This window comes from Bufo bufo, chromosome 2 (genome assembly GCF_905171765.1).
Source record: "Bufo bufo chromosome 2, aBufBuf1.1, whole genome shotgun sequence".
Taxonomy (NCBI): domain Eukaryota; kingdom Metazoa; phylum Chordata; class Amphibia; order Anura; family Bufonidae; genus Bufo; species Bufo bufo.
In genome coordinates this window covers 263,727,230-263,753,331 of record NC_053390.1, presented here as the reverse complement: position 1 = coordinate 263,753,331, position 26,102 = coordinate 263,727,230, and the positions used below count along the sequence as shown (strand labels likewise).

Here is a 26,102-nt window from a genome sequence, read left to right as displayed (position 1 = left end):
ATTGTACAGCCAATATGGAATATGGCTATATCAACGTAACGATCGCTCACCTGACGATCATTGGTTCAACAGGTGTTCAACCATCAACTTACTTTTATCTGATGTGTATGGCCACCTAGAGGGTACGCCTACATGGCCCAGTTGAGTACTGTACAGCAGTATGGACTGCAGCGGGTACTAAGTAAACTGTTTAGTCAGTCTGCATTATTAATGGCCGTGCAGTATTGCGGGTTCCGTGCAGCCATTAACAATGCAGACCCACTAAACAGTGCTGCCTCATTCTACTATAAATAACCGTTTTCCCTAAATAAAGTATATTAAAAAAAATTCCCTATTCCTTGGCAAAAAAATAATAAATACAAATATATTATAGTTACACTTTAATTACAGCACACTGCGCACTCGACCGCAACGAAGCCACATCGCAGCCATGACCGTGCCATGTGGTTGCACCATAACAGTCTTAGGCTAGTTTCACACTAGCGGCAGCCTTCTCTGGCAGGCTGTTCCGGCGGGTGAACAGCCTGCCGGATCCGTGCTGCTGCTAGTGCACGCGTGCCACCAGAGGTCTGCTCCGGCCCCACTGACTATGATTGGGGTGGGGCGGAGTTCCAACGGCAGCACAGCAAACATGCCGAGAGGTCCCGGAATAAAACTACGACATGTCGTAGTTTTATTCCGGCCGCCTCTCGGCATGTTTGGAGAAGGCTGTCGCTAGTGTGAAACTAGCCTTAACTGTCAATTAACTCCAATTTACTCCAATTAACTCCAATTTACTCCATCTGCAATAAAGCACACACACACTGCTGTACTGTATATACGGAGAGTACCGGAAGAAAGTATGTCTCCAATATGGCTGCCCCAAACTTTTAAACATAAAAAATAGCTACACCACTCAAAAAAACTGACACATAATGGGGGAGATTTATCAAACTGGTGTATAGGAAAACTGGCTTAGTTTCCCAAAGCAACCAATCAGATTCCATCTTTCATTTTCCAAAGCTGCTCTGAAAAATGAAAGGTGGAATCTGATTGGTCACTATGGGAAACTAAGCCAGTTCTACTTTACACCAGTTTTGATAACGCTAAGCTTATAAATGAAGCTACAGCCGGACATCTTTGGTTACCTCCTTTTGTGACACAAAAAAACTGTGTTAGATGCATACCAAAGGCAGATGTCTGTCAAAACCTGCTTTTTGTAAAGTCTAAGCGGGGCATTCATCTAACCTGGAGTAAACGAAAACTGACTTGGTTCCCCATAGCAAACAATTACATTCCATCTTTCATTTTCCAAAGGAGCTCTGAAAATGAAAGGTGGAATCTGATTGGTTGATATGGGCAACTACGGTAAGTCAGTTTTCCGTTACACCAGTTTCGATAAATCTCCCCAATATTACATTGCATACAGTAAAGAAACAATCAATGCTTACTTGTTTCACAATTGGCACCGAAGTAGCCGTGACGACAGCGGCATTCATTTGGCCGGACACAGACCTCATTTTCTTTGCAGGTGAAGTTGCCTTCACATATCGCTAGAAAAAAATTTACATGAATAAGTTCAGGAAATAAGTCACATACTGAGCATGAATATTACATCACCTAAGGACAATTAGTGCCTTCCTCAGAAGTGTTTTTGCAGTACCCCGTAGAGGGGGCACTACAAATTAACACCTTGTCATTGTTCCTTATGGCTAGCTTTCCATGTTTCTATTTAATAAATGTCCTCCTTGCTAAGTATTGTATTTATGCAACTGTTAACTTGTATTGCATTTGATGCTATGTGCTTGTTTTCCAGTCCTAAAAATTCCATTCTTTTTCACCCTTTGGGAAGAAGTGGGCTGTCCTGCTTCCCACCGAGGTAGGGGTTTTTCAGGAAGCTGGTGTTAGTTGAAGTTGGAGTCCTAAGAGACAAGACATGGCACAGCGAGGAGATGCGTTCCCCCCCTCCTGCTGTAGGCGCCCGGGAAGCAGTGCATAGAGCACCCCGCTCCTGGCTTTTGACTGAACTATAGACTTTATTTACATGAGAGGGAAAACGGGCAAGAGACACCCTACTTATTGAACAGATAACAGACTTAAGCCAGATAGGAACCAAGAGAAGCATTTTGAACCAACTGCCGCCACCTTGCACCCTGCTGGTACCAAGTGGAGTTATTTACAACTAAGTAAAGAAACATTTTGAATTACCAAGTTTATTCAGTAAACTGGGTTCAAGTTTCCCAGCCCTGACCTCAACATGAATATACTGTACTGGGACTCCCCAGGGGGTTTGTTGCATTTTGTGTTTTTCTGGATCAACACACCCAGCAATTAATATGATGATGGAATTGTGACTCCCATCAGATTATATAACTACTGTACATTCTGTTGAATTGTAACTCCTTTTTCACCCCAAAGTGGAGGGAATAAGTCAGTGAGTCTTGTAACGTAGACCAGCACAGAAACATGGCCGGTACATTGCAGGACCATAGCCAGGGGTGAACCGCTAGAGTTAAGATGTGAGGCTGCGCCCTCTAGAAGGAAGTGAGGGGCAGGGTGCATCCTATAAAGCAAACTATACAATATTCAAAATGTTAGAAGGAGAGGATGAAGACAAATGATATTGAAATATACAAGAAATGAATAAGGTATTTGCATACTGGATTAAATATTTGTGTAGTAGAGTGAAGTACTGCAGTAGGTAGACAAACATACACTTAATACTAGGATGAAGTAAAACACATTGAAATCGGTTTCTCCATGCTCCATACATATGTACATAAAGGAAGGATAATGTGATATTACATTAGCGGGTGAAAATGAAATTCTGGTTGACTCAGCAGAACTATACTCATCCTTAGGCACTTTCCATATATGTGCTTCAAATATCTATTAAAATCGGTCAAGTGAAGCCACGAAATTTCCCCTTAGAGCAGACTCAATATGATTTTGTAATAATGATAACAGGACACTGCCCTAAAATTAAAATGATGTAACATAACAAATATATTTAATGAAAGTCCGCATTTAGGAAGGGTTCAGATAAATGTATTCCGCTACTCTTATCTAAGTTGATATATTGAAATGAAGTAGGCAATAAAGAAGACAATGCTGCTGCTGCCACACTGTTTTTGAGGGGGCATTTTTTTTAGTCACACAAGGTTGTTGTGGGATTTTTTTCAAATGTTTGCTTTTCCTATAGAGAAGTTCATAAAAAGCACTTGAAAAAAACACCACACGCAGATGATGTTGCAATCTGGAGAGAAAAAAACACTAAGGGGTTAAAAACAAAAACAGAAAACTCTATAGTAAAAAGAAAGTATTTATAAGCACACCACCTTCTAGGAAGTATATGTTAGTACACCTTGTATGGTAAAAATTTTGTACAAATTTATTTGCATAAAAATAAATAAAAATACATACAAAAATAACCACAAAACTCTATGCTTGTTAATCAGTCATCCTCAACTGGTTGTTGTGGTTCAGTGTTGTAGAGGATCAGTAATTAACAATCAATACCCCTATTATATAAAATGCAGATAAGTCTTCATAAATTCACATTAATACATTTAAAAACATCCACATGATTTAGAGTAATTAAAATATCAAAGCAATAGAATCCATGATTAGGGTCAAACGCAATTAAGATGGTTTATATCCAATTCATACACGAAATGTCAGTATTTCATCAATTAAACCCCTCTAATGGAAATTCCACTGTTTAAGCAGAATGTAGTAATAGGTCTTTACACATAGCGTATTATTTTAATGCTGGTTCGTATAAGTGGCCATTTATAGGTATCGCTTGTATCTCTTGTATAGCACTGACATTGGCAAAGTGCTCAAACAATAAATGTTGTTCAAATGTTTGTAGACAAATACAGGTAGCGCTACTGCTTGTAAGTCTGTAGAATTCAGCGCTTACCTGTTAGTTAATGTCCAAGACGTCAGTAACTCCAAGGCTTGGCAATGTGATATAGTGCTTACCTTCAAGGAGGATTAACTTCAGAATTTAGGTGGGTTGGAGCGGGATAGGTCGAGGGGCTGTGCACTCACCCCTGCCTTATCTGTATTGCGTTACCGTTCCTGCTCTTCACCGCACTCGCCGATACCGCTGTTAAAACTTCAGCTTTCCTCCCTGCAGTCAGGTGTTCGTCCTGCTGCACGCCAAGCACTCCTTTTGCTGTTCAATATAATAGTGTCTGGAACTCAGTTGGCAATTGCTCCCGCTGTAGTTTCGCTTAAAGTTCTTTAAGAAGATGTTGACATCGGGCATAAAAGTCTACATTGCTCAACACTCAGTTTTTTATTATAGGAATATTTTTGTGTATTGTTTATGTTTAAAAATTATTTTTTCATATTTTTATATATTATTTTATATGGTCTTATTCTATAAATGAAATTATACGATCATATTAATTTGAACATATACTATATATTTGAAATCAATTCATAAGTTCAAAAGAAAAAAATGGAAAAAAATAAGATGAATTTATTTTCAGGTAGATATACAGTAAAAGAGCTATATAGTTACTCAGTTAAGAAAAAAACAAAAAAAAACGCATTTGCAATGCAAAATCGCAATAAAAACGCATAACCATCATATTTATCGTAGATAGCGTTTAAATTGCAATATAGTGGTAACCCTGATGGAGATTGGTATATGGATATAAGAAGAAAAATAAATACATGAAGGGAAGGAGGAATAATGTGAACAGGTACAAATAGACACCTTGGTCCATGTACGGGTCTTTGTAATATCTGTATACCAGTGTTTCTGATCCACTGGATCCAGCTAGTAAATTATTTCAGGTAGTATAAAAGGCACCATTCATTGGCAAGTGACATATAGCTACTGAGGAAGGAGCAGAGGCTCCGAAACGCGTTTAGCGGTTTTATATGTCACTTTTATGTCCGATGTCGACACCTATCCTGCTCCAACCCACCTTAAATTCTGAAGTTACTCCTCCTTGAAGGTAAGCACTAGATCACATTGCCAAGCCTCGGAGTTATTGACGTCTTGGACATTAACTAACAAGTAAGCGCTGAATTCTACAGACTTACAATAAGAAGCGCTAGCATAGAGTTTTGTGGTTATTTTTGTATATAATTTTTGGGAGTGAAAAATGTGTTTCTATCCATTTTCCTCACCTATTCCAAAGGTGTATTGATAACCTTTTGTTGATAGTTTTTATTTAAATATTCATTAGTCAATTGTTTAGCTTCTTCTTTAAAATGGCTCTCTAAAGTACAATTTCTTTTTAGACGACGAAACTGATTACCGTAATTGGGATGTTGGCTAACCCTCTAGGTAAATGACAACTTGTGAACAGTATGTAGCTATTTTTTGCTACCTGCTTGTGATGAGTTTTACAAACTAGTCGGTTTTTTTTGGTTTTTACTATTGAATATTTAAGGGCTGGGTTTTGGGTTCCCAACCTAATAGAGCACCCATCGGTCACCATTGCGAACAGTGTGAGCCCTACCATCTTGCTATATTTGTTCATATTTTTTAACCCTTGGTGGTGAGCCCCACTACAACAATGGATATCTGGAACTATATGGAGGACAAATGCAAAAATGTGGAAAAGTACATATTTGAGAATGGGAAAGATTTGCAGCCAGAAAATAGATTTATAACTGAAACATTTAAGAATTTCGAAAAGGTTGTTACAGAAACAACTTAAACAACGATGGGAAATCAAAACTTTGAATCAGTATATTGCCAGTGATATGATTCCTAAGGGTCTCACTCTCATAAAAAATCCAGCACAAGGTTGTGTGGAGATGGATTTGATGAAGAGTGGAACTCCTTTTTAAAAAAGCAATCAATGGCACTAGTACAGATGGTGATCAAACGGAGATCTTAAATTCTAGCTCAATTAATGGAACAGATAAATACAGTAAAAAATACTATTAAAATTTTACACAGGATGAGGAATTTAATAAATGGCAGACACGCATATGTAAGGGTCTTAATGACCTAGAGCAGGAGATTATACATTAAAAAGTAAAAAAATATAATAAAAATAAAACAAACAGAAAATGCAAATGTGATCGCACACTACATCCAGCATTCTGCCCTGCCTCCATGCTGGTTGAGACATTGGTGTACATTTTGGCCAAAGCGTAATAAGCCACTCACCGCGTCAAGGTCGTCTCATTTGAGTGGTCCCTAACACTTGTTCCTACCTGTTTATGGGCCATAAAAGCCACATAAAGTCCAGGGAATGCAGGTCAGCATGCAAGCCAAGTACACTCTGCTTTTAACCCCGTCCGGTGCCATTACAGCTTTCATCGGATCCAGGGATGCAAGTACCAACATGCATGCTGAGCCCACCATATACTTCTCCTGGAGCCAAATGGCTACTGGTAGGTTCTATATAAGCAGACTCAGTTTTATACTGACTTTAAAACCAGCCTCCAGGACAGATTGACTGGTCAGGTGTGCAGGACTCAAAGGAGATCGCCACGCCTCCAATATAAGCTACAAAGAAAAAATGTGGGGGGTTGAGTCCGCACAACCCGCATGTAGGTGCATATCACTATGGCGAAATACATATACAAACAGAAAATGCAAATGTGATCGCACACTACATCCAGCATTCTGCCCTGCCTCCATGCTGGATGTGCACCTACATGCGGGTTGTGCGGACTCAACCCCCCACATTTTTTCTTTGTAGCTTATATTGGAGGCGTGGCGATCTCCTTTGAGTCCTGCACACCTGACCAGTCAATCTGTCCTGGAGGCTGGTTTTAAAGTCAGTATAAAACTGAGTCTGCTTATATAGAACCTACCAGTAGCCATTTGGCTCCAGGAGAAGTATATGGTGGGCTCAGCATGCATGTTGGTACTTGCATCCCTGGATCCGATGAAAGCTGTAATGGCACCGGACGGGGTTAAAAGCAGAGTGTACTTGGCTTGCATGCTGACCTGCATTCCCTGGACTTTATGTGGCTGTCATGGCCCATAAACAGGTAGGAACAAGTGTTAGGGACCACTCAAATGAGACGACCTTGACGCGGTGAGTGGCTTATTACGCTTTGGCCAAAATGTACACCAATGTCTCATCCAGCATGGAGGCAGGGCAGAATGCTGGATGTAGTGTGCGATCACATTTGCATTTTCTGTTTGTATATGTATTTCGCCATAGTGATATGCACCTACATGCGGGTTGTGCGGACTCAACCCCCCACATTTTTTCTTTGTAGCTTATATTGGAGGCGTGGCGATCTCCTTTGAGTCCTGCACACCTGACCAGTCAATCTGTCCTGGAGGCTGGTTTTAAAGTCAGTATAAAACTGAGTCTGCTTATATAGAACCTACCAGTAGCCATTTGGCTCCAGGAGAAGTATATGGTGGGTTCAGCATGCATGTTGGTACTTGCATCCCTGGATCCGATGAAAGCTGTAATGGCACCGGACGGGGTTAAAAGCAGAGTGTACTTGGCTTGCATGCTGACCTGCATTCCCTGGACTTTATGTTGCTGTCATGGCCCATAAACAGGTAGGAACAAGTGTTAGGGACCACTCAAATGAGACGACCTTGACGCGGTGAGTGGCTTATTACGCTTTGGCCAAAATGTACACCAATGTCTCATCCAGCATGGAGGCAGGGCAGAATGCTGGATGTAGTGTGCGATCACATTTGCATTTTCTGTTTGTATATGTATTTCGCCATAGTGATATGCACCTACATGCGGGTTGTGCGGACTCAACCCCACACAAAATAAAACAACACAAGATAATTTTAGTCAACACAATTGGGAAAATGATCCAATACAAAGAGGAAAAGGTTCACAGGATATCAATAAAAGAAATAAAACACAAGAAGACAACAGGGGAAACACGAGAAGCACATATAATATTCCTATTATGAATAGATTTGAATCATTATCGGAAGTACATTTTTTAGACAGGACACCCCCACAATTCAAAACACGGTCGTATCACCAAACAAGACATCAATCACTGAGAAGGGATCACCAGAAATCACCCATAGGGAGGCACAATTACAATTAGAGACACAGAGAATTAAAGGGAACCTGTCACCGGGATTTTGTGTATAGAGCTGAGGACATGGGCTTCTAGATGGCCCCTAGCACATCCGCAATACCCAGTCCCCATAGCTCTGTGTGCTTTTATTGTGTAAAAAAAACGATTTGATACATATGGAAATTAACCTGAGATGAGTCCTGTACGTGAGATGAGTCAGGGACAGGACTCATCACAGGTTAATTTGCATATTTATCAAATCGTTTTTTTTACACAATAAAAGCACACAGAGCTATGGGGACTGGGTATTGCGGATGTGCTAGGGGCCATATAGCAACCCATGTCCTCAGCTCTATACACAAAATCCTGGTGACAGGTTCCCTTTAAGTCCCAGGGAATACAGGTGAGATCCAATTCACCAGGAATGAAGAGTCACAAGACACAATTACAGAGATCCCCACGATTTCACTCACAAAGACATGTGGAACAATATCAACAACAATCATTACCAAATAGAAGATACGGAGCGGACAGAGGAAACAAACCCAACACAAAAGGCAAACAGAAGAAAATTCTATTATAAATTTGGAGTCAATGTGTACTCACAGAACCACAAATTGCATTATTAAATAAAGGATAAAAATTTGCCCCAACAACTTCACTAAATAAATTTGACACCTACATAGATCTGGAAAAATTTGTACGTAAGTTATGCCTAAAAAAATATTTTTAAAAAAATCCATGTGAAAAAGCAGCTGGTTTGGTGTCTGAACACCAACACATACAACTTAAAGTTACCATGTACCCTAGACAGGAAACTAGATTTGAGATTGGGACTTTTAGGAAGAGTGTGAAAAGTGAAATAAGAAAAAAAAAATAAACCTAAAAAAATTTAATAATCTAACGAAAAAAGAAATTTAAGCAATAGAACAACTACAGAAAAACAATATCACCATACGACCAGCAGACAAGAGGGAGCTATAGTGATACAAGACACAGTTAAATATGAAGAAGAGTGCTTAAAACAACTATCAGATAGGGATACATATAAAAAAAAAATGATCCAACAGATGAATATCACTCCATGTTGGTTGAATTGTGCAATAAGGGAAGGGAAAAGGGAATCCTCTTGGAAAGAGAATTTCAATTCATTGTAGGAACTCAAAAAAGAATCCCTATGTTCCATTGTATACCAAAAGTCCATAAAGATAATGAAAACCCCCCAGGCCGCCCCATTATATCCGGCATTGGATCAGTGACATCAAACGTATCTCAATACCTAGACCAGAAACTCCAAACAGTTGTTAAAGTCTCACCATCTTATATAAAAGACACTACTCCAGTTTAAATCCAGTTTACCATTGAGGGAATACAACACATCCTAACACATAACTGGTATAAATCTGATTTCTACCTCCAAACGCACGGGACCGCCATGGGTACCAGATTCGCCCTCAGTTATGCAAATTTATTTATGGTGCAGTGGGAATACGAGACCATTCAGCATCGACTGGGGAGGGTCTGGTACTCTGGCACCGCTTTATTGACGACATCTTGTTTATTTGGGATGGAAGGGAGGATAAACTCAGCCAGTTTTTAATTGATTTAAATAAAAATTCAAAAAAATCTGAAATTTACGCCAAATATCAGCAGGGAACAGGTAGTTTTTTTTAGACCTGATCATCTCAACCGAAAAAAAACAGACTGGTTTGTAAAACTCATCACAAGCCGGTAGCAAATAAATAGCTACATACTGTTCACAAGTTGTCATTTACCTAGAGGGTTAACCAACATCCCAATTAATCAGTTTCATCATCTAAAAAGAAATTGCACTTTAGAGAGCCAGTTTGAAGAAGCTAAACAATTGTCTAATGAATTCTTAAATAAAAACTATCCACAAAAGGTTATCAATACATCTTTGGAATAGGTGAGGAAAATGGAAAGAAACACATTTTTCACTCCCAAAAATTATACAGAAATAACCACAAAACTCTATGCTTGTTAACCATTCACCCTCAACTGGTTGTTGTGGTTCAGTGTTGTAGAGGATCAGTAATTAACAATCAATACCCCTATTATACAAAATGCAGATAAGTCTTCACAAATTCACATTAATACATCTAAAAATCATCCACATGATTTTGGGAACATAATTAAAATATCAAAGCAATAGAATCTATGATTAGGGTCAAATACAATTAAGATGGTTATATCCAATTCATACACGAAATGTCAGTATTTCATCAATAAAATCCCTCTGATGGATAACTGTTTAAGTCGAATGTAGTAATAGGTCTTTACACATAGCGTATTATTTTAATGCTGGTTCGTATAAGTGGCAATGCTGATAGGCATTTATAGGTATCGTTTGCATCTGTTGTATAGCGCTCACATTGGCAAAGTGCTCAAACAATAAATGTTTTTCAAATGCGGATTTGCATTTTTGCGGACAGCATACGGCCGTCTGAATGAGCCCTAAGTCTGTAGAATTCAGCACTTATATTCTAGCAGCGGCAAACGTTTTACGTCATGACATATCACATACAGTACATCACTGGCAGTGAAATTGTTAAAAAAAATTGTTAACCGTTATGCTATTGGTCATGTCACATAAAGGAAATTCTCGCTTAGTCTAACATTTTCTGGCGAACAGAATGTATTCAGCATACAGCCAAACACGACATGCGCCTTGTGCTATACTGGCGCCGATTACAGTACAGACTGCAGTCCCTCGGGCTTATTACATAGTAAGAGCATCAACCTTACATTTGGCAATTTAACACTGGTGGTTCAGAAAGGAAATTGCCTCACTGACTGACTTGGACCTTCTCAGCATCCTGATATTAATGAACTGCTAAAAAGGCAATTTGTGGCACAATGTGCAGCTATTAGATAGTAATAGTCAAGCTCCAACTATTTCATCATAAATGAAGCTTCCATTAAGAAATGCTTAATCAATATATGCTGGATCACTGCCACAAAAGAGTCGTGTAAATATGGCACATGACTAGTTTTGAGCGAACCCGAACTGTAAAGTTCGCATCCGTACCGAACTTTTGAATTTTTGGTACCCGGACCCGAACTTTGCCGGAAAAGTTTGAGTTCGGTGTTCGGACATTTAATAAAGCTTGCTGAAAGGCTGCATGGCAGCCAATCAACAAGCTTTTAAGCTGTGTTCCCTTAAAAGCCATCACAGCCATGCCTACTAATGGTATGGCTGTGATTGACGGGTGCATCATGTGACCCAGCCTCTATGTAAGCTGGATCACGTGTAGCACCACCCATCAGCTCTCAGTAGTGAAGGGACAGAAAGCAGGCAGCTGACGTGAGGGACAGTGTTAGTGCGATTTTTTTTAGGGTGCAATACACCATCTTTGCACCCCTGACACAGAAAGCTAATCATAAATCTGTCTGTTAATTCTGTGGATTACCTAAAGCGATTTTGTCACGGGGAGCCGGCGGCGCGCTCTTCATTTGCAGCGCCGCCAGAATCCCACGCATACAGCGGAGCAAGGACGCAGTCGGCATCCTCGTCTCCATGGGGAACAGAGGGCAGGGAGGACCCGGCCGCGCATGCCTCCTCAGCCTGGCCGGCGTCCTCTTTTCCCTAGACAACAAGCAGCAGGGGATCTGAGCGCCGATGTTAATGAATCAGTGCTCAGCTGTGTTATGAGCAATCAGAGTCACGTGACGCTGGCCACGTCACGTGACTCACCTGTAGGGGTTATTTAAACAGGCAGCCTGCTAGCCTCAGGTTGCCTGTGATTGGTCTTGCTACCCTCACCAGCATTTTGTATTGTGCCTTTCTGTGTTTGTTTGGACCTCGCTCTGTTTTTGACCTCTTAGCTTCTAACTTTGTATTGTGTTTTGACCTCGTTATTGTATTGCTCCCTGTGTACCTGCGTGACCTCCTGGCTTTGACTTTGGCTTGCCTGACTCTGTTACGGTACTTCTCTATCTTCTTAGGCCCCTGCACGTATCTAAGTGAGGGACTGCCGCCAAGTTGTACGCCGTCAGTTAGGACGGGCCATACAAGTAGGCAGGGACAGATGTGGGGTGGAGTTTAATGCTGCACTTATCCCTACCCTCTGTTGTGACAGATTTTTTTTGTGGGTGCAATGCAACATTGTACTTTGTACCCCTGACACACAAATATAACAGTTAATCCGTCTGTTAGTTAGGTGCACGTCATATACCCATTTATTGCATGAAGCAGACTTGCACTGCATACGTAACAGGGAAATTGATATAGTTAATCCGTCTGTTAGTTAGGTGCGCGTCATATTCCCATTTATTGCGTGAAGTACACCTGCACTGCATACGTGACAGGGAAAATAATATAGTTAATCTGTCTGTTAGTTCAGTGGGTGACCTCAAAGAATGAGGAGAACATCAAACAAGGGATGTGGCCTTGGTCGTGGTGCTGCTGGGGTTGGAGGAGCTCCTGTTGCAGGGAGAGGACGTGGTCAATCTGTGCCAGCTACACTCCCAAATAAATCACCTTCCTCAGGTGCACTTAGGTGACAGAACCTTCAGCGTTATTTTGTAGGCCCGAATACGATGTACGAATGGTGAGGCCAGAACAAGTAGAGGAGGTAGTAGATTGGGTGGCTTACAGTGCCTACAGTTCCTTCACATTGTCTCCCACCCGGTCCCCTGCTGAAAATCAGCCAAGCAGTCTGAGTCCCAAGTCATGCAGCAGTCTCTTATACTTTTTGATGACTCTGATGGCAGGGTTTCCGTGCGCCATTCACATAGCCCTGCTCCAGAAGTGGAAGAGATTGAGTGCACTGATGCCCAACCACTTATGTTTCAGGATGTGGACATGGGAGGACCACCGCAGCACGTCTCTGATGATGACGAAACACAGGTGCCAACTGCTGTGGCTTCCTGCAGTGTGCAGACCAGCAAGGAGGGCAGGGGTGACGAGTGGGTGGAAGATGATGTGGAGGATGATGAGGTCCTAGACCCCAGATGGAATCAAGGTCATGCAAGTGACACGTGCAGTTCGGAGAAAGAGGTGGTGGTCACACAGCACCAGCCGCACAGCAAAAGAGGGAGCAGTGTGCAAAAGCAGAGTGACCATCCCCTAGCCAGTACGCCTGCTACTGCCCAACGCACCCAGGGACTGAGCACACCAAAGCCAGCTCCAAGGAGTTCCCTGGCGTGGCAGTTCTTCAGACAATATGCTGACGACAAAACGCGACTGGTTTGCATGCTGTGCAATCAGAGCCTGAAGCGAAGCATAAATGTTCTAAACCTGAGCACCACCTGCATGACCAGGGATCAAAATGCAAAGCACGAGCTGCAGTGGAGTAAACACCTCAAAAACCACGAAGGATCTCAGGCTACTCCTGGCACTTCTTCTGCTGCAGTCACCAAGCATCTCCACAATGTCCCATGGAAGCGTTTAGCTGTCCATCTCTTAAACACTGGAGAGAAAGAGGAAGTACCCCCCTACCCACCCGCAATCCCTGGCCCTGAATGCCAGCATTTCAAAATTCAGCCAATGTGGACAAGCTCACGTTCATTAAAATGAACCAGGCATGAATCTCACAGGACTTGTCCGTACCTTGTGCTGAATAGACAAGTATACCGGCTGCACCCAGCCATTGTTATACTCCAGCGCACTTTCTCTTTGTTTTCTTTTTTATATTTCCCAATGTTTTGGGGTCTTCCCAAATTTATGCAAAATTGTGTTGGCTACCTCCTCCACCACCACCGCTTCCACCTACACCGCCACGTCCATCGCCTCCTCAACCTCCTACTCCAGTTTGACTTCTACCTCCTAGTTCAAGATCATAATTTTTTACTTTTTTTTTTAATTCTATGTTATTTTAATTCATTTCCCTATCCACATTTATTTGCAGGGCAATTGTCCTGCTCTTACCCCTGATTTGCTTCCTTTTGCAGCCCTCTAGCCCTTTCTATGACTTTTTTAGAGCCATTTTAGTGCTCCAAAGTTCGGGTCCCCATTGACTTCAATGGGGTTCGGGGTCAAGTTCAAACGTATGCAAACTGATGGCATTTGTCAGATGAATCAGGATCCTGATCCGCCTGACAAATGCATTGAAATGCCGGATCCGTCTCTCAGGTGTCATCCGGAGAAACTGATCTGGCATAAAAAAAAATTCTCATTTTTTGCGGTCTGAGCATGCGCAGATCGCAATGCCTGATCCGTTTTGCCAGAACACTCGGGGCCAGATCGGCATCAATGGGAAAAAATGTTCCGGAATTTTGGCCGGAGATAAAACCGCAGCATGCTGCGGTATTATCTCCGTCCTAAAAAGGCAAAAAGACTGAACTGAAGACATCCTGATGCATCCTGAACGGATTGCTCTCCATTCAGAATGCATTAGGACAAAACTGATCAGTTCTTTTCCGGTATTGAGCCCATAGGACGGAACTCAATGCCAGAAAAGAATAACACTAGTGTGAAAGTACCCTTAGAGAGACAATTTTCTTCCTTCTGGAGGAGAGCTAATTTGCATAACTTTTCCAAGCCAGCCTTATCTGTGTTTTCCATGATGACACCTGGAGTGTCTTAAAGGGATTCTGTCACCAGGATTTCACTTACTGAGCTGTTAACATGACCACATCAGTCTCCATGATTTATATTACAATATACTAGTATTACTGCCCTGTGTCTTGTAATTTGTCTATAAAATCGCTTTTATTAATATGCAAATTACCTAAATAAGGAGCCCAAGGGGCTGTCCCTCTGTCCATTGGAGCCCAGCCGCACCCCTTCTCCTTGAGCCCAGCACCGCCCCACTGCTAATTTATTCACTCCTCATCACCGACCTCATATGTCTGGTGCGCCGTAATCTCACGCATGCGCAGTGGAAAGACCAGCACATGTGAGGTCGATGCCAAAACACCGCGCGGGCGCTGACAGGTCTATCCACAGCGCATGCGCGAGATTACGGCGCACCAGGCATATGAGGTCGGTTATGAGGAGTGAATAAATTAGCAGTGGGGTGGTGCTGGGCTCAAGGAGAAGGGGTGCGGCTGGGCTCCAACGGACAGAGGGACATCCCCTTGGACTCCTTATTTAGGTAATTTGCATATTAATAAAAGCGATTTTATAGACAAATTACAAGACACAGGGCAGTAATACTAGTATATTGCACAACACCGATATAGAAAATTAGCCCCAAGGACAATAATGGCTGTGTGCTTGAGATTGAAACCGAAAAAAACACCTATAAATATACAGCACAGCTGTGTAAAGTATAAAACACCAAATCTTTATTGTTACAAAAACAACATATTACAAAAACAACAACATATTAATGATAAAAAACATATATTGTAATATAAATCATAGAGACTGATGTGGTCATGTTAACAGCACAGTAAGTGAAACCCTGGTGACAGAATCCCTTTAAAGGAGAAACACTACCTCCCTTTCTAGAAACCGTGTTATCGATGGAGATACTAATTCTGGAGAACAGAACTGCATTGTGCCATTCCTCTGTTATTATTCATTGAAACATACCAATAAATTGACAACAGGGTATTTATTGCATTTCTACTTCTCAATAAAGTGTGTTCCTAGAGTTGGATTCGTATAAACCCTTTAATGGCCAGTCCTGAGAGGGTCTTAATGACAAGCCACTTGTGATTCAATGGTGCTAACTTTTTTTATTTCTTGGACTACCAAAATAATTTTTTTTTCAGTTTTATTTGGGGAAAACTTCAAAAGATTGGTAATTTTTATACATAATATGTATAGTTTTGCATTTTTATTTTTTTCATCTTTTTCCTTTATTTGTATTTTATTATATATTTATGCCTTCATTATATATCTTTATATATATATTTATATGCCCTTCGAGAGTCACTGACACTGACAACCCGCTAGCATGGAATGTTTTCAGGAGTTCCTGAAGGTGATACTGTTATTGTCCATGCATTGAGACTTACCCAAGGTATTCATTCTGTGGGATATTTTAAAATCATTAACAGTGGGTGGGCCCTTAGGACTGGAGTTGAAGAACACTGCACTAGGGCATCCAAAAAAAAGTCTCAATTACAGGGAAAAACAGTCCCCACTGGAGACATTGTACAGAGGCAGAGAAGGATACTATCCAAGCTGATCTTCATGCTGGAGTATAATTCCCATCCCATGCATAAGACGGTGATAGCATTGGGCAGTACCGTCAATGACCAACTGCTTCACCCCAAGTGTGAGAATGAGCGCTATCGGAAGTCATTCCTTCTTGCTGCTGTTAGGCTGTACAACCAACACTGACCCAAGCGGAGAAAGGATGCACTCATCACCTACAGGTTCCTTTGGATATCATGCAACTAAGAAACTGAATTCTATAAGCTGTGATATCTATGTCATTTATTTTTTTACATTTTTTATCTGTGATCTAGTGTCACTGTAATGCCTTTATTTTGGAATTTTTGTGTTCTCTGTGCGGCTGTAACACTGTGAATTTCCCCATGGTGGTACTATTAAAGGATTATCTTATCAGGGTCTGCTAAGACCCCGTAGCTATGTTATACCCAAGACACCCGACGAACGCGTGATTGCGCTAAGCTGCTTCCTCTATTCACTCCATAGTTCACATTGAGAAGAAATTAGAAGACGGATATTGTAGTAAGAAATATGCACGTATGGAGTTCCAGATGTACGGTGCTTGGTATTTATAAGGTTAACTTTCATTATTTTTATAGGTATATCTTTTTAGTCATATACAGTACTGTGAAAAAGTATTTGCCCCCTTTCAGATTTCTTTTGTTTTTGCACATTTGTCACAATTAAATGTTTCAGATTATCAACCAAATTTGAATACCAGACAAAGATAACCTGAGTAAATACAAAAACGCAGTTTTTAAATTAGGATTTCATTTATTAAGGGAAAAAGCTATCCAAACCAACCTGGCCCTATGTGAAAAAGTAATTGCCCCCTAAACCTAATAAATGGTTGTGCCACCCTTGCAATAGCTGGCAGTGAGTCTTTCACATCTCTGTAGAGCCAACTCTTCTTTTCAGAACTTTGACTAATCCACTTCAAAACCTTAATTTTTATTTTTTTTGTTCAGCCATTCAGAGGTGAACTTGCTGGTGTGTGTCGGATCATTGTCCAAGTACACTTGAGCATAAAGGCTATGTACACCTTCGGGGACAATTTTTTTTAAATGATTTTAGGCTAATAATCATTTTTTCAATTGGTCTTTATTAAAAATATTGAACCGTTTTTGTCACAAAGGGTTAACAGTTTTTTTCTAGCTGTGTGAATGGTATGTTCACTTTGTGCCGGTCATATAATAACCCTTATCTCTAAATTACTAACAGGTCATAAACACTTATTTAAGCCACATTGTTATCAGTAAGATAATAACTGAGCTATGATGAGTGTTTATAAGGTCAGAGAGCAGAGATAAGGAGCCCATCAGCTCCCTGCCTGACAGAGCAGAGAGAAAAACAGATTCTGCTAGTAGAAAAACTCAAAGCTGTGCAGGGAAAACAGCTCATAATTTTTTCAAGACCAATTGAAAAACTTTACCTCAAAATGAGTACAACATAATAAAAAAAAATTGCCACCAAAGGTGTACATAGCCATTACATTCTGCTTCAGGATTTTCTGGTAGAGCAGAATGTATGGTTCCATGAATTACAGCAAACTGTCCAGGTCCTGAAGCAGCAAACCAGCCCCAGACCATCACAATACCACCCCCATGTTTAACCGTCAGTATAATGTTCTTTTTATGAAATGCTGTGTTAGTTTTACACCAGATGTAATGGGATGCACACCTTCCAAAAAATTTCTCTTTTGTTGCTTCAGTCCACAATATATTTTCCCAAAAGACTTGGGGACTATCAAGATGTTTTAGGGAAATGTGAGACAGGCCTTTGTGTTCTTTTTGGTCAGCAGTGGTAATTGCCTTTGAACTCTCCCATGCATACTATTTTTGCACAGTCTCTTTCTTATTGTTGAATCATAATCACTGACTTTTACTGAGTCAAGTGAGGCTTGCGGTGCTTTGTTCTGGGTTCTTTTGTGACCTCCTGGATGAGTCGTCAATGTGTTCTTGGTAGGCTGGCCACTCCCGTTAAGGTTCACCACTTTTCCATGTTTTCTCCATTTGTGGATAATAGATGTCACTGTGGTTCACTGGAGTCCCAAAGCCTTAGAAATGGCTTTGAAATATTTTCCAGACTGATAGATGTCAATGACTTTCTTTCTGTTCTTTATTTTCTTCAGATTGGGGCATGATACGTTGCTTTTTGAAGTCTTTTAGCCTACTTCATGTTGTCAGACAGGTTCTATTTAAGTGATTTCTTGATTCTACGGGTCTGGCAGTAATCAGGTCTGGGTGTAGCTAGTGAAATTCCAAAAACTGTGGTTAATCAAAGTTAATTCATGGGGGGGGGGGGGGGGGATTATTTTTTCACATAGGGCCAGGTTGTTTGGATAGCTTTTTATTCACTTGGATGCAACCATGGCAGCTATAATGAATACTTCCAATGCTTACATTGCTGGCTGCATTAAGAGAACTAGATAAGAAAATTGAATTCTCTTAATTTAAAAAATGTCCATCTTTGTAAAACTGGCACTATCCACTTTAGTTGTTTAATCCCTTAATGTACCATGGCATTACTATATGTCATAGGCTGCCATACAATAAGGCACCATGATGTATAGTTACATCATGCCCTGCCCTGTTTCTCAATAAAAAAAGATAACCTTCTCCCTGGCTGTGACTCTCTGCGCTGTGATTGGACCACGCTACAGCCAGGGAGAAGGAGACGCCCATTGAGAAACAGGGCAGTCTCCTCCTCATTGCTCCGATGATATTCATTTACATACCAGGCGGGAAAAGTAAAAGGGGGGCACAGCAGGGAAACGGAGCGCTGCACAGATAAACTAGTAAGTGACCTTACATCCCTGCACTATGCCCTACACAACCCCCTAATTATTTGATAATGTCTGAATCCATGAAAGGTCCTCTTTAATTAAACAAAACACTGAAATATTCCTCCTATTTTTCAATTTGTTTAAAACAGAAAAGACAGCAAATGGCCACAAATAAACAAATTTGTATCTAAATAGATGTGCATGAACCTATTAGTTGTTTAACCCTTGATAAAAAGTTAATAGATCCTTCCACAATGACGATTATTGGAGCGGGAAGCCTTATGCATGCTCACCTTAAATACCTGATTTCCAGCAGGTTTGAATTATCAAAAGGATTTATTAACATTTTATTAAGGGACCATATGCGTTTTAATGTGAATTATAGAATAAAGAAGATATTATATTTTACTCGCTGGATCCTTCTCTGTGTTTTAATGTGGATTGTCTTGGGTGAGAACCCACTGTGGATCCGTAACGTCGCTTGCTGATACACTTCACCACTAGTAGCTGGATTGTATTACAACTTGACCATGTGTTAGTCGGAGCCTTTACTTTAAGCTCCTGGGCCCCAATGCAAAACTGTGACCACAACCTCTGAAATCCTACAGCTAACCCCTCTGTTGATATACAGTACATAAGTAAGCACAATTCAACATAGCCTGAAGTACAGGAGGAGCATAACTCGTCTCTAAAACAAAAAAAGTGTATTCTGAAATCAGACTCAACTAGCTCTCCACCATTCCGCTACCTTAGTCTACTACAATGTGAAGTAAGACAAACAGAGGTTCATTATAAGGGTCAGGCTCTATGAATTGTATATCACCCACTGTACCCTAACCTAATTATTTTAGTACCTTTTCTAGTTTTCAGAAAATCACCAGAATTTGTTTTCCAATACAACAATATATTCATGCTTACCAATTGGACACTCTTCTCCAAGCTGTCCCCATCCAGCGCAACAGACAAAACTCGAACCCCTGTTAATTCAAAGAGAGAGAAAAAATAAGCTATAAAAAACAATGGAAATCCACATTTTATTCTTGCATGCATGAAGGGTTTTGATTGTATAGCTATGGGCATGGAGTTAAAATTGGATACTTCATGTTAAAATAAGAGATACCTCCAGACCACACCACTGGTAAGAGGCTTGGCCATTCATGTGACCTTCTCGCCCTTCCTTGCTTTTTATGCCCCAAAATGCAGACTGTCATCAAGCAGTGCAGGCCTGAACTCACAGTCATGATTATTAGAATTTGGGGTGGTGTGGATAAAACCAGATGGGAGCTGCAGTCAAATCCTGCATTGACACTACTTCTGTAGAACTTATCTTGATGAATTCAACACCAGTGATGCCATTACATTGTAAGTAGCAGGGGTGAGGTTTGATGTGCATTTTCTAGGGGGCCTGTTGATTACTACATAGCTATCCCCTCGCCCCCACATCCTCTGTGATAGCAGACATAACATTATGGCAATGTATTCTTATAAAGACCGTTTATTTTCCAAGGTTTACATCTAGGCACTATATCTCTTATATCGTGTTAAGCCAATGCTTTACTTTTCTTTACACGTTTATCAAGCTTCCTTGCTCTCATTCTGTTTTCACAGGCTTAAAACTGAAATCAACATGAATTCTGTCTGAAACGAGTGGATATGGTGTCATTTAGCTGGAAGGCTCTTCCCTGGCAGACGTTCAGTCCCCTGATACCAACTGGCCCACATCTGAATGGCACAGAACATCTAATCACTGTTGTCGGCCAGGTGCATCCCTTCTTGGTCAGAGCTTCCTGCACTACATGAATACTTCCACCACCTACCAGCCCACAAACCCTAGCCCATGACTGGCAAAGAGATTTGCATTCTACATATTTACATCTTGGCTCTGTGATACATGAGTGAGAACTCCACTTAATGTTTCGGACCTGCCAAGCAGCCTTCCAAATGCAAGAAAACAGTGTTTCTGGCAACTGCTGCAACGCCGAGTCTATTGATCCCAAAGTCTAAAGAATTATTGGTGTGTGAACCAGCTGCACCAATCCAAGTCCTCAACTTGATAATTGCTAAAAAATATCTTTTTTGCTTAGACACTATGAGGACTCGTATATTAGCGAAATGTTGCTTTTTGAGGAAAGATCCATATGTAGCTTTCTGCCATAATATCAATAATACATCCACCTTTCAATGTTCACTCTATTAGGCTTCATGCATATGACCATATGTATTTTGTGGTCTGCAAATTGCGGATCTGCAAAATACGGATTCTGGACATATGCATCCTTTCCTTAGTCCCTTTTATGGAAATAGCTATTCTTGTCACAATGGACAAGAATAGGACATGTTCTATAATTTGAGCAGTAAATGTTTACTAATTCACACTTTGCAGTCATATTGCTGGTTCTACCATGTGTAAAGGCACCCTAACTGCGTTTAGCCCTAAAGACCCTGGTTCTGGGTCTATAATTTAAGGAATAAAGGCCAGTAATTCACACTTTGCAGTCATATTGCTGGTTCTACCATGTGTAACGGCCCCCTAACTGCGTTTAGCCCTAAAGACCCTGGTTCTGGGTCTATCATTTAAGGAATAAATGCCAGTAATTCACACTTTGCAGTCATATTGCTAGTTCTACCATGTGTAACGGCCCCCTAACTGCGTTTAGCCCTAAAGACCCTGGTTCTGGGTCTATCATTTAAGGAATAAATGCCAGTAATTCACACTTTGCAGTCATATTGCTGGTTCTACCATGTGTAACGGCCCCCTAACTGCGTTTAGCCCTAAAGACCCTGGTTCTGGGTCTATCATTTAAGGAATAAATGCCAGTAATTCACACTTTGCAGTCATATTGCTGGTTCTACCATGTGTAACGGCCCCCTAACTGCGTTTAGCCCTAAAGACCCTGGTTCTGGGTCTATCATTTGAGGAATAAATGCCAGTAATTCACACTTTGCAGTCATATTGCTGGTTCTACCATGTGTAACGACCCCTTAACTGCGTTTAGCCCTAAAGACCCTGGTTCTGGTTGTTGAGCAGTAGTAGCTCTTAGCACCCACTCATTTTACCCTTTACGGTTATCGTATACATGCCAGACAACCCTGTATGTACTAACTACATGAAAAGCACAAGTCTCTCTCCTCTAGGGTCTATTCAGACAGTGCAGTACTTGCCGTTAGGCAAAAACCACATGCAATTTGACTTTGAAACTTTTGCAGTTTTAATGAGCTTCAAGATAGCTGTTGAACCGCAATAATTCATAGTAAAACCATGTGCGCTTTGTTTGCTCTGCAGATCTTGGATTTTGTTTGGTCTAAATTCCTAGTTAATAAAAAATTTCCCTTTGGCCTCTTGCACACGACCGTATGTATTTTGCGGTCTGCAAAAAACGGATCCGCAAAAAATATTGTATTGTATTTTGTGGAACGGAACAGCTGGCCCCTAATAGAACAGTACTATCCTTGTCCGTAGTGCAGACAATAATAGGACATGTTCTAGTTTTTTGCGGAACGGAAATGGAATGCACACGGAGTACCTTCCGTTTTTTTTTATGGTTCCGTATACGGTCCGCAAAAAAACGGAACGGAAATGGAATGAAAATACGTTCGTGTGCAAGAGGCCTTTCACTGACTGCAAACAGGCATCATGAAAATAAAGAAAATTTGAAACACAAAGTATATTGGAAAATTTCAGAAAATCAGTTCATACCACTGCTTGACTATCCATTAAATTCATTACCATGCAGACCCTCCCACCAACGTTGTCCATATGGTCTAATACAGCATATGGACGTCGGTTGCCCAGATGAGATAAGATAAAATAAGACCTTTATTGTCCCTGTATTTCCATACAGCGAAATTCATTTTGTAACCCAATAAATAAAAAAATTAAAATCATGTACAATACATATTATACATAGTATAAATATCACGCCTACATGAGATATGAGTCATGAGGCAACCCCTTTAAGGTAAGTACCACTACGCTTTCTTTGGTAGTTGAATACCTTATAAAAATGATCATTATTACTGAGACTTGCTTGATGAGGACTAGAAGATTCTGAAATAACATATTCTTTCTTTTTCACTTCACCAAATCCCCCCACTTCTGCCATTTAAAGAATTACACGTGGAAAGTATAATTTACAACTTGGTCAATAGCCAAACTGCCACAGGCCGACGGGGTTGTGCACGGCTCACATGGAAAATACCGAACAGATTATGCAGAATCATGGGCAGAGAGGGAACACGTGGCTGGTGCCAATAAGTCATAACTTGTACTCTGCTCTATGCAGTGAATGGGATCTTGATGATCTGTAAAACATATATTTTTCTCTTTTATGTATGTTAATTAAAAACACCCAGTAGATTTTAAGCAGTAAAAGCAAACACAATAAAATATAATGTGTAGCAGTCCTTGTAATGTGTTCTCTCATTCTTCACTGCTTTTATTGCTATGAAAAGCCAGAAGTATAAGATGCATTGAACAGCATACCTAAGCAGCACAAAACCATGAATATATATATATATATATATATATATATATATATATATATATATATATATACAGTGCTGCCCATAATTATTCATGGCAAATTTTGACTTAAAGTTACTTTTATTCAACCAGCAAGTAATTTTTTGACGGGAAATGACATAGGTGTCTCCCAAAAGATAATAAGACGATGTACAAGAGGCATTATTGTGAAAAAAAAATAAAAAATTCTCAGCTTTTATTTATATTTGAGCAAAAAATACAAGATGTTCCGCACTGTGGAAAATCTCAGAGGATGTGGTCGGAAGCCAAAAGTGACACCTGTGCTGGCCAGGAGGATAGTTAGAGAGGTGAAAAAGAATCCAAGGATCTCCACCAAGGCCATCCTGGTGAATCTGGGCTCTGCTGGTGGCAATGTCTCAAGGCAGACAATCCAACGGACACTGCACACTGCAGACCAAGGAGGACGCCCCTTCTCCAGATAAGGCACACAAAAGCTCGCTTGGCCTTTGCAAAAGCTCATCTGGACAAAGAAGAAGACTTCTGGTCTTCTGTGTTATGGTCAGATGAAACAAAAATTTAATTGTTTGGTCACAATGATGTTTCCTTCATTTGGTGTAAAAAAAAGAGAAGCCTTCAACCCAAAGAACAGCTTCCCCACTGTCAAACATGGTGGTGGGAACCTAATTCTTTGGGGGTGCTTTTCAGCCAATGGACCAGGGAACCTAATCAAAGTAAACGGCACCATGAAAAAAGAGCAATACATGAGGATTCTCAATGACAACATCAGACAGTCTGCAGAGAAACTTGGCCTTGGGCACCAGTGGACATTTCAGCATGGCAATGACCCAAAACACACAGCAAAAGTGGTGAAGAAAGGGTTAGCAGACAACAACATTAACGTTTTGGAGTGGCCCAGCCAGAGTCCAGACTTGAATCCAATTGAGAATCTGTGGAGGGAGCTAAAGATCAGGGTGATCGCAAGAAGACCCTCCAACCTGAAAGATTTGGAACTCATTGCTAAAGATGAATGGGCAAAAATACCTGTGGAGACATGCAAAAAGCTGGTCTGCAATTATAGGAAGCGTTTGATTGCTGTAATAGCCAATAAAGGCTTTTCTATTGATTATTGAGAAGGGTATGAATAATTTTGGACTGGACACTTTTTGCTCAAATGTAAATAAAAGCTGAAAAATGTTTGGACATCGTCTTATTATCTTTTGGGAGGAAGGGGCTAGGAAAAGCCCCCGAAACGCGTCTGGTTTCAAAAGACCCGCACATCAGCTGATGGACGTTTTTGACTTCAATAACTGGAATCGACTTCTTTTTACCCTGATGGATCTATATGGCATATAGCGAACACCTAAACCCTTGAAGTGACAGAGCTGGATTTAAAGACTCTCCTACTAAAGAATCTCTACATAGAGGGTTACATCGTTCACATTGCTCCTGTTGAATAATCATTTACAGGTACCAGCCGAATCTGACTCCATTAGCCACGTGGGACGCCACCGTAAGCTATAGCCAGACGGCATTCTACAAGAGTGAATGTTCCTTCTTTTCGCATTGCCACACAGGGAATATTGATTGAATAACATTTAATCGATATTATTACTGCAAGTTTATATCGAATATCGAATTCCAGTATGGACATTTATTCGAAAGGAAAAAACTTGTTCTTATATTTATTCGAACATTTATTTTCTTATGGTCGAAAATTATTTTCACAATATAGAATATATTGAACTGATATCGACTCCTTTTTTTTCTTCCAATCAGCATATTTTCACTCAGGTTGCATATATTAATCTTTTGTATACCACCGCAAATGAATTATTTATGCTTTTTATCTGAACGCTTTTTATTCAAATAACCTTTATATTGTATTTTTTAAGGTGTATTTTTATTGTGCAATTTGTTATATGTTTATTTTGTTCCTGATCTATATATCGGTGTAATAAATATAATAATTTAGAATAGTCTGTGTGTGGTCCATTGGGAGAGTGCTCAGCCTTTCTATATACATTATTGTTTTTATTTTAGACTCAATGGAAAAGTGAACATAGCATTAAATCATAAACCATGGCTAATATGCCTTGGACTACATTTAAGGCTACTTTCACTCTGGCGTTTCTGGGTCCGCTTGTGAGATCCGTTTCAAGGCTCTCACAAGCGGCCCAAAACGCATCAGTTTAGCCCCAATGCATTCTGAATGGATAAGGATCCGCTCAGAATGCATCAGTTTGGCGTTCCGCCTCCATTCCGCTCTGGAGGCGGACACGAAAACGCTGCTTGCAGCGTTTTGGTGTCTGCCTGGCGATGCAGAGCCAAACGGATCCGTCCTGACTTACAATGTAAGTCAATAGGGACGGATCCGTTTGTCACTGGCACCATATGGTGCAATTGTAAACGGATCCGTCCCCCATTGACATTCAATGTAAGTCAGGACGGATCCGTTTGACTTAGGCCCCTTTTACACAAGCGAGTTTTCCCGCACGGGTGCAATGCGTGACGTGAACGCATTGCACCCGCACTGAATCCGGACCCATTCATTTCTATGGGGCTGTGCACACGAGCGGTGATTTTCACGCATCACTTGTGCGTTGCGTGAAAATCGCAGCATGCTCTATATTCTGCGTTTTTCACGCAACGCAGGCCCCATAGAAGTGAATGGGGCTGCGTGAAAATCGCAAGCATCCACAAGCAAGTGCGGATGCGGTGCGATTTTCACGCACGGTTGCTAGGAGACGATCGGGATAGTGACCCGATCATTA

General features: G+C 40.8%; 1 protein-coding gene across 1 annotated transcript in view; it reads right to left on the bottom strand.

Moving 5' to 3' along the window:
• The window catches only part of SCARF2 (scavenger receptor class F member 2), a 222,146-nt gene that overhangs the window by 94,122 nt on the left and 101,922 nt on the right, over nt 1–26,102 (bottom strand). Inside the window, exons 2-3 of the mRNA XM_040416534.1 lie at nt 19,767–19,825; nt 1,431–1,532 (exon numbers count right to left, since the gene is read on the bottom strand). Coding sequence (XP_040272468.1) covers nt 1,431–1,532; nt 19,767–19,825 — 161 coding nt within the window. The remainder of the gene's footprint in view (nt 1–1,430; nt 1,533–19,766; nt 19,826–26,102) is intronic.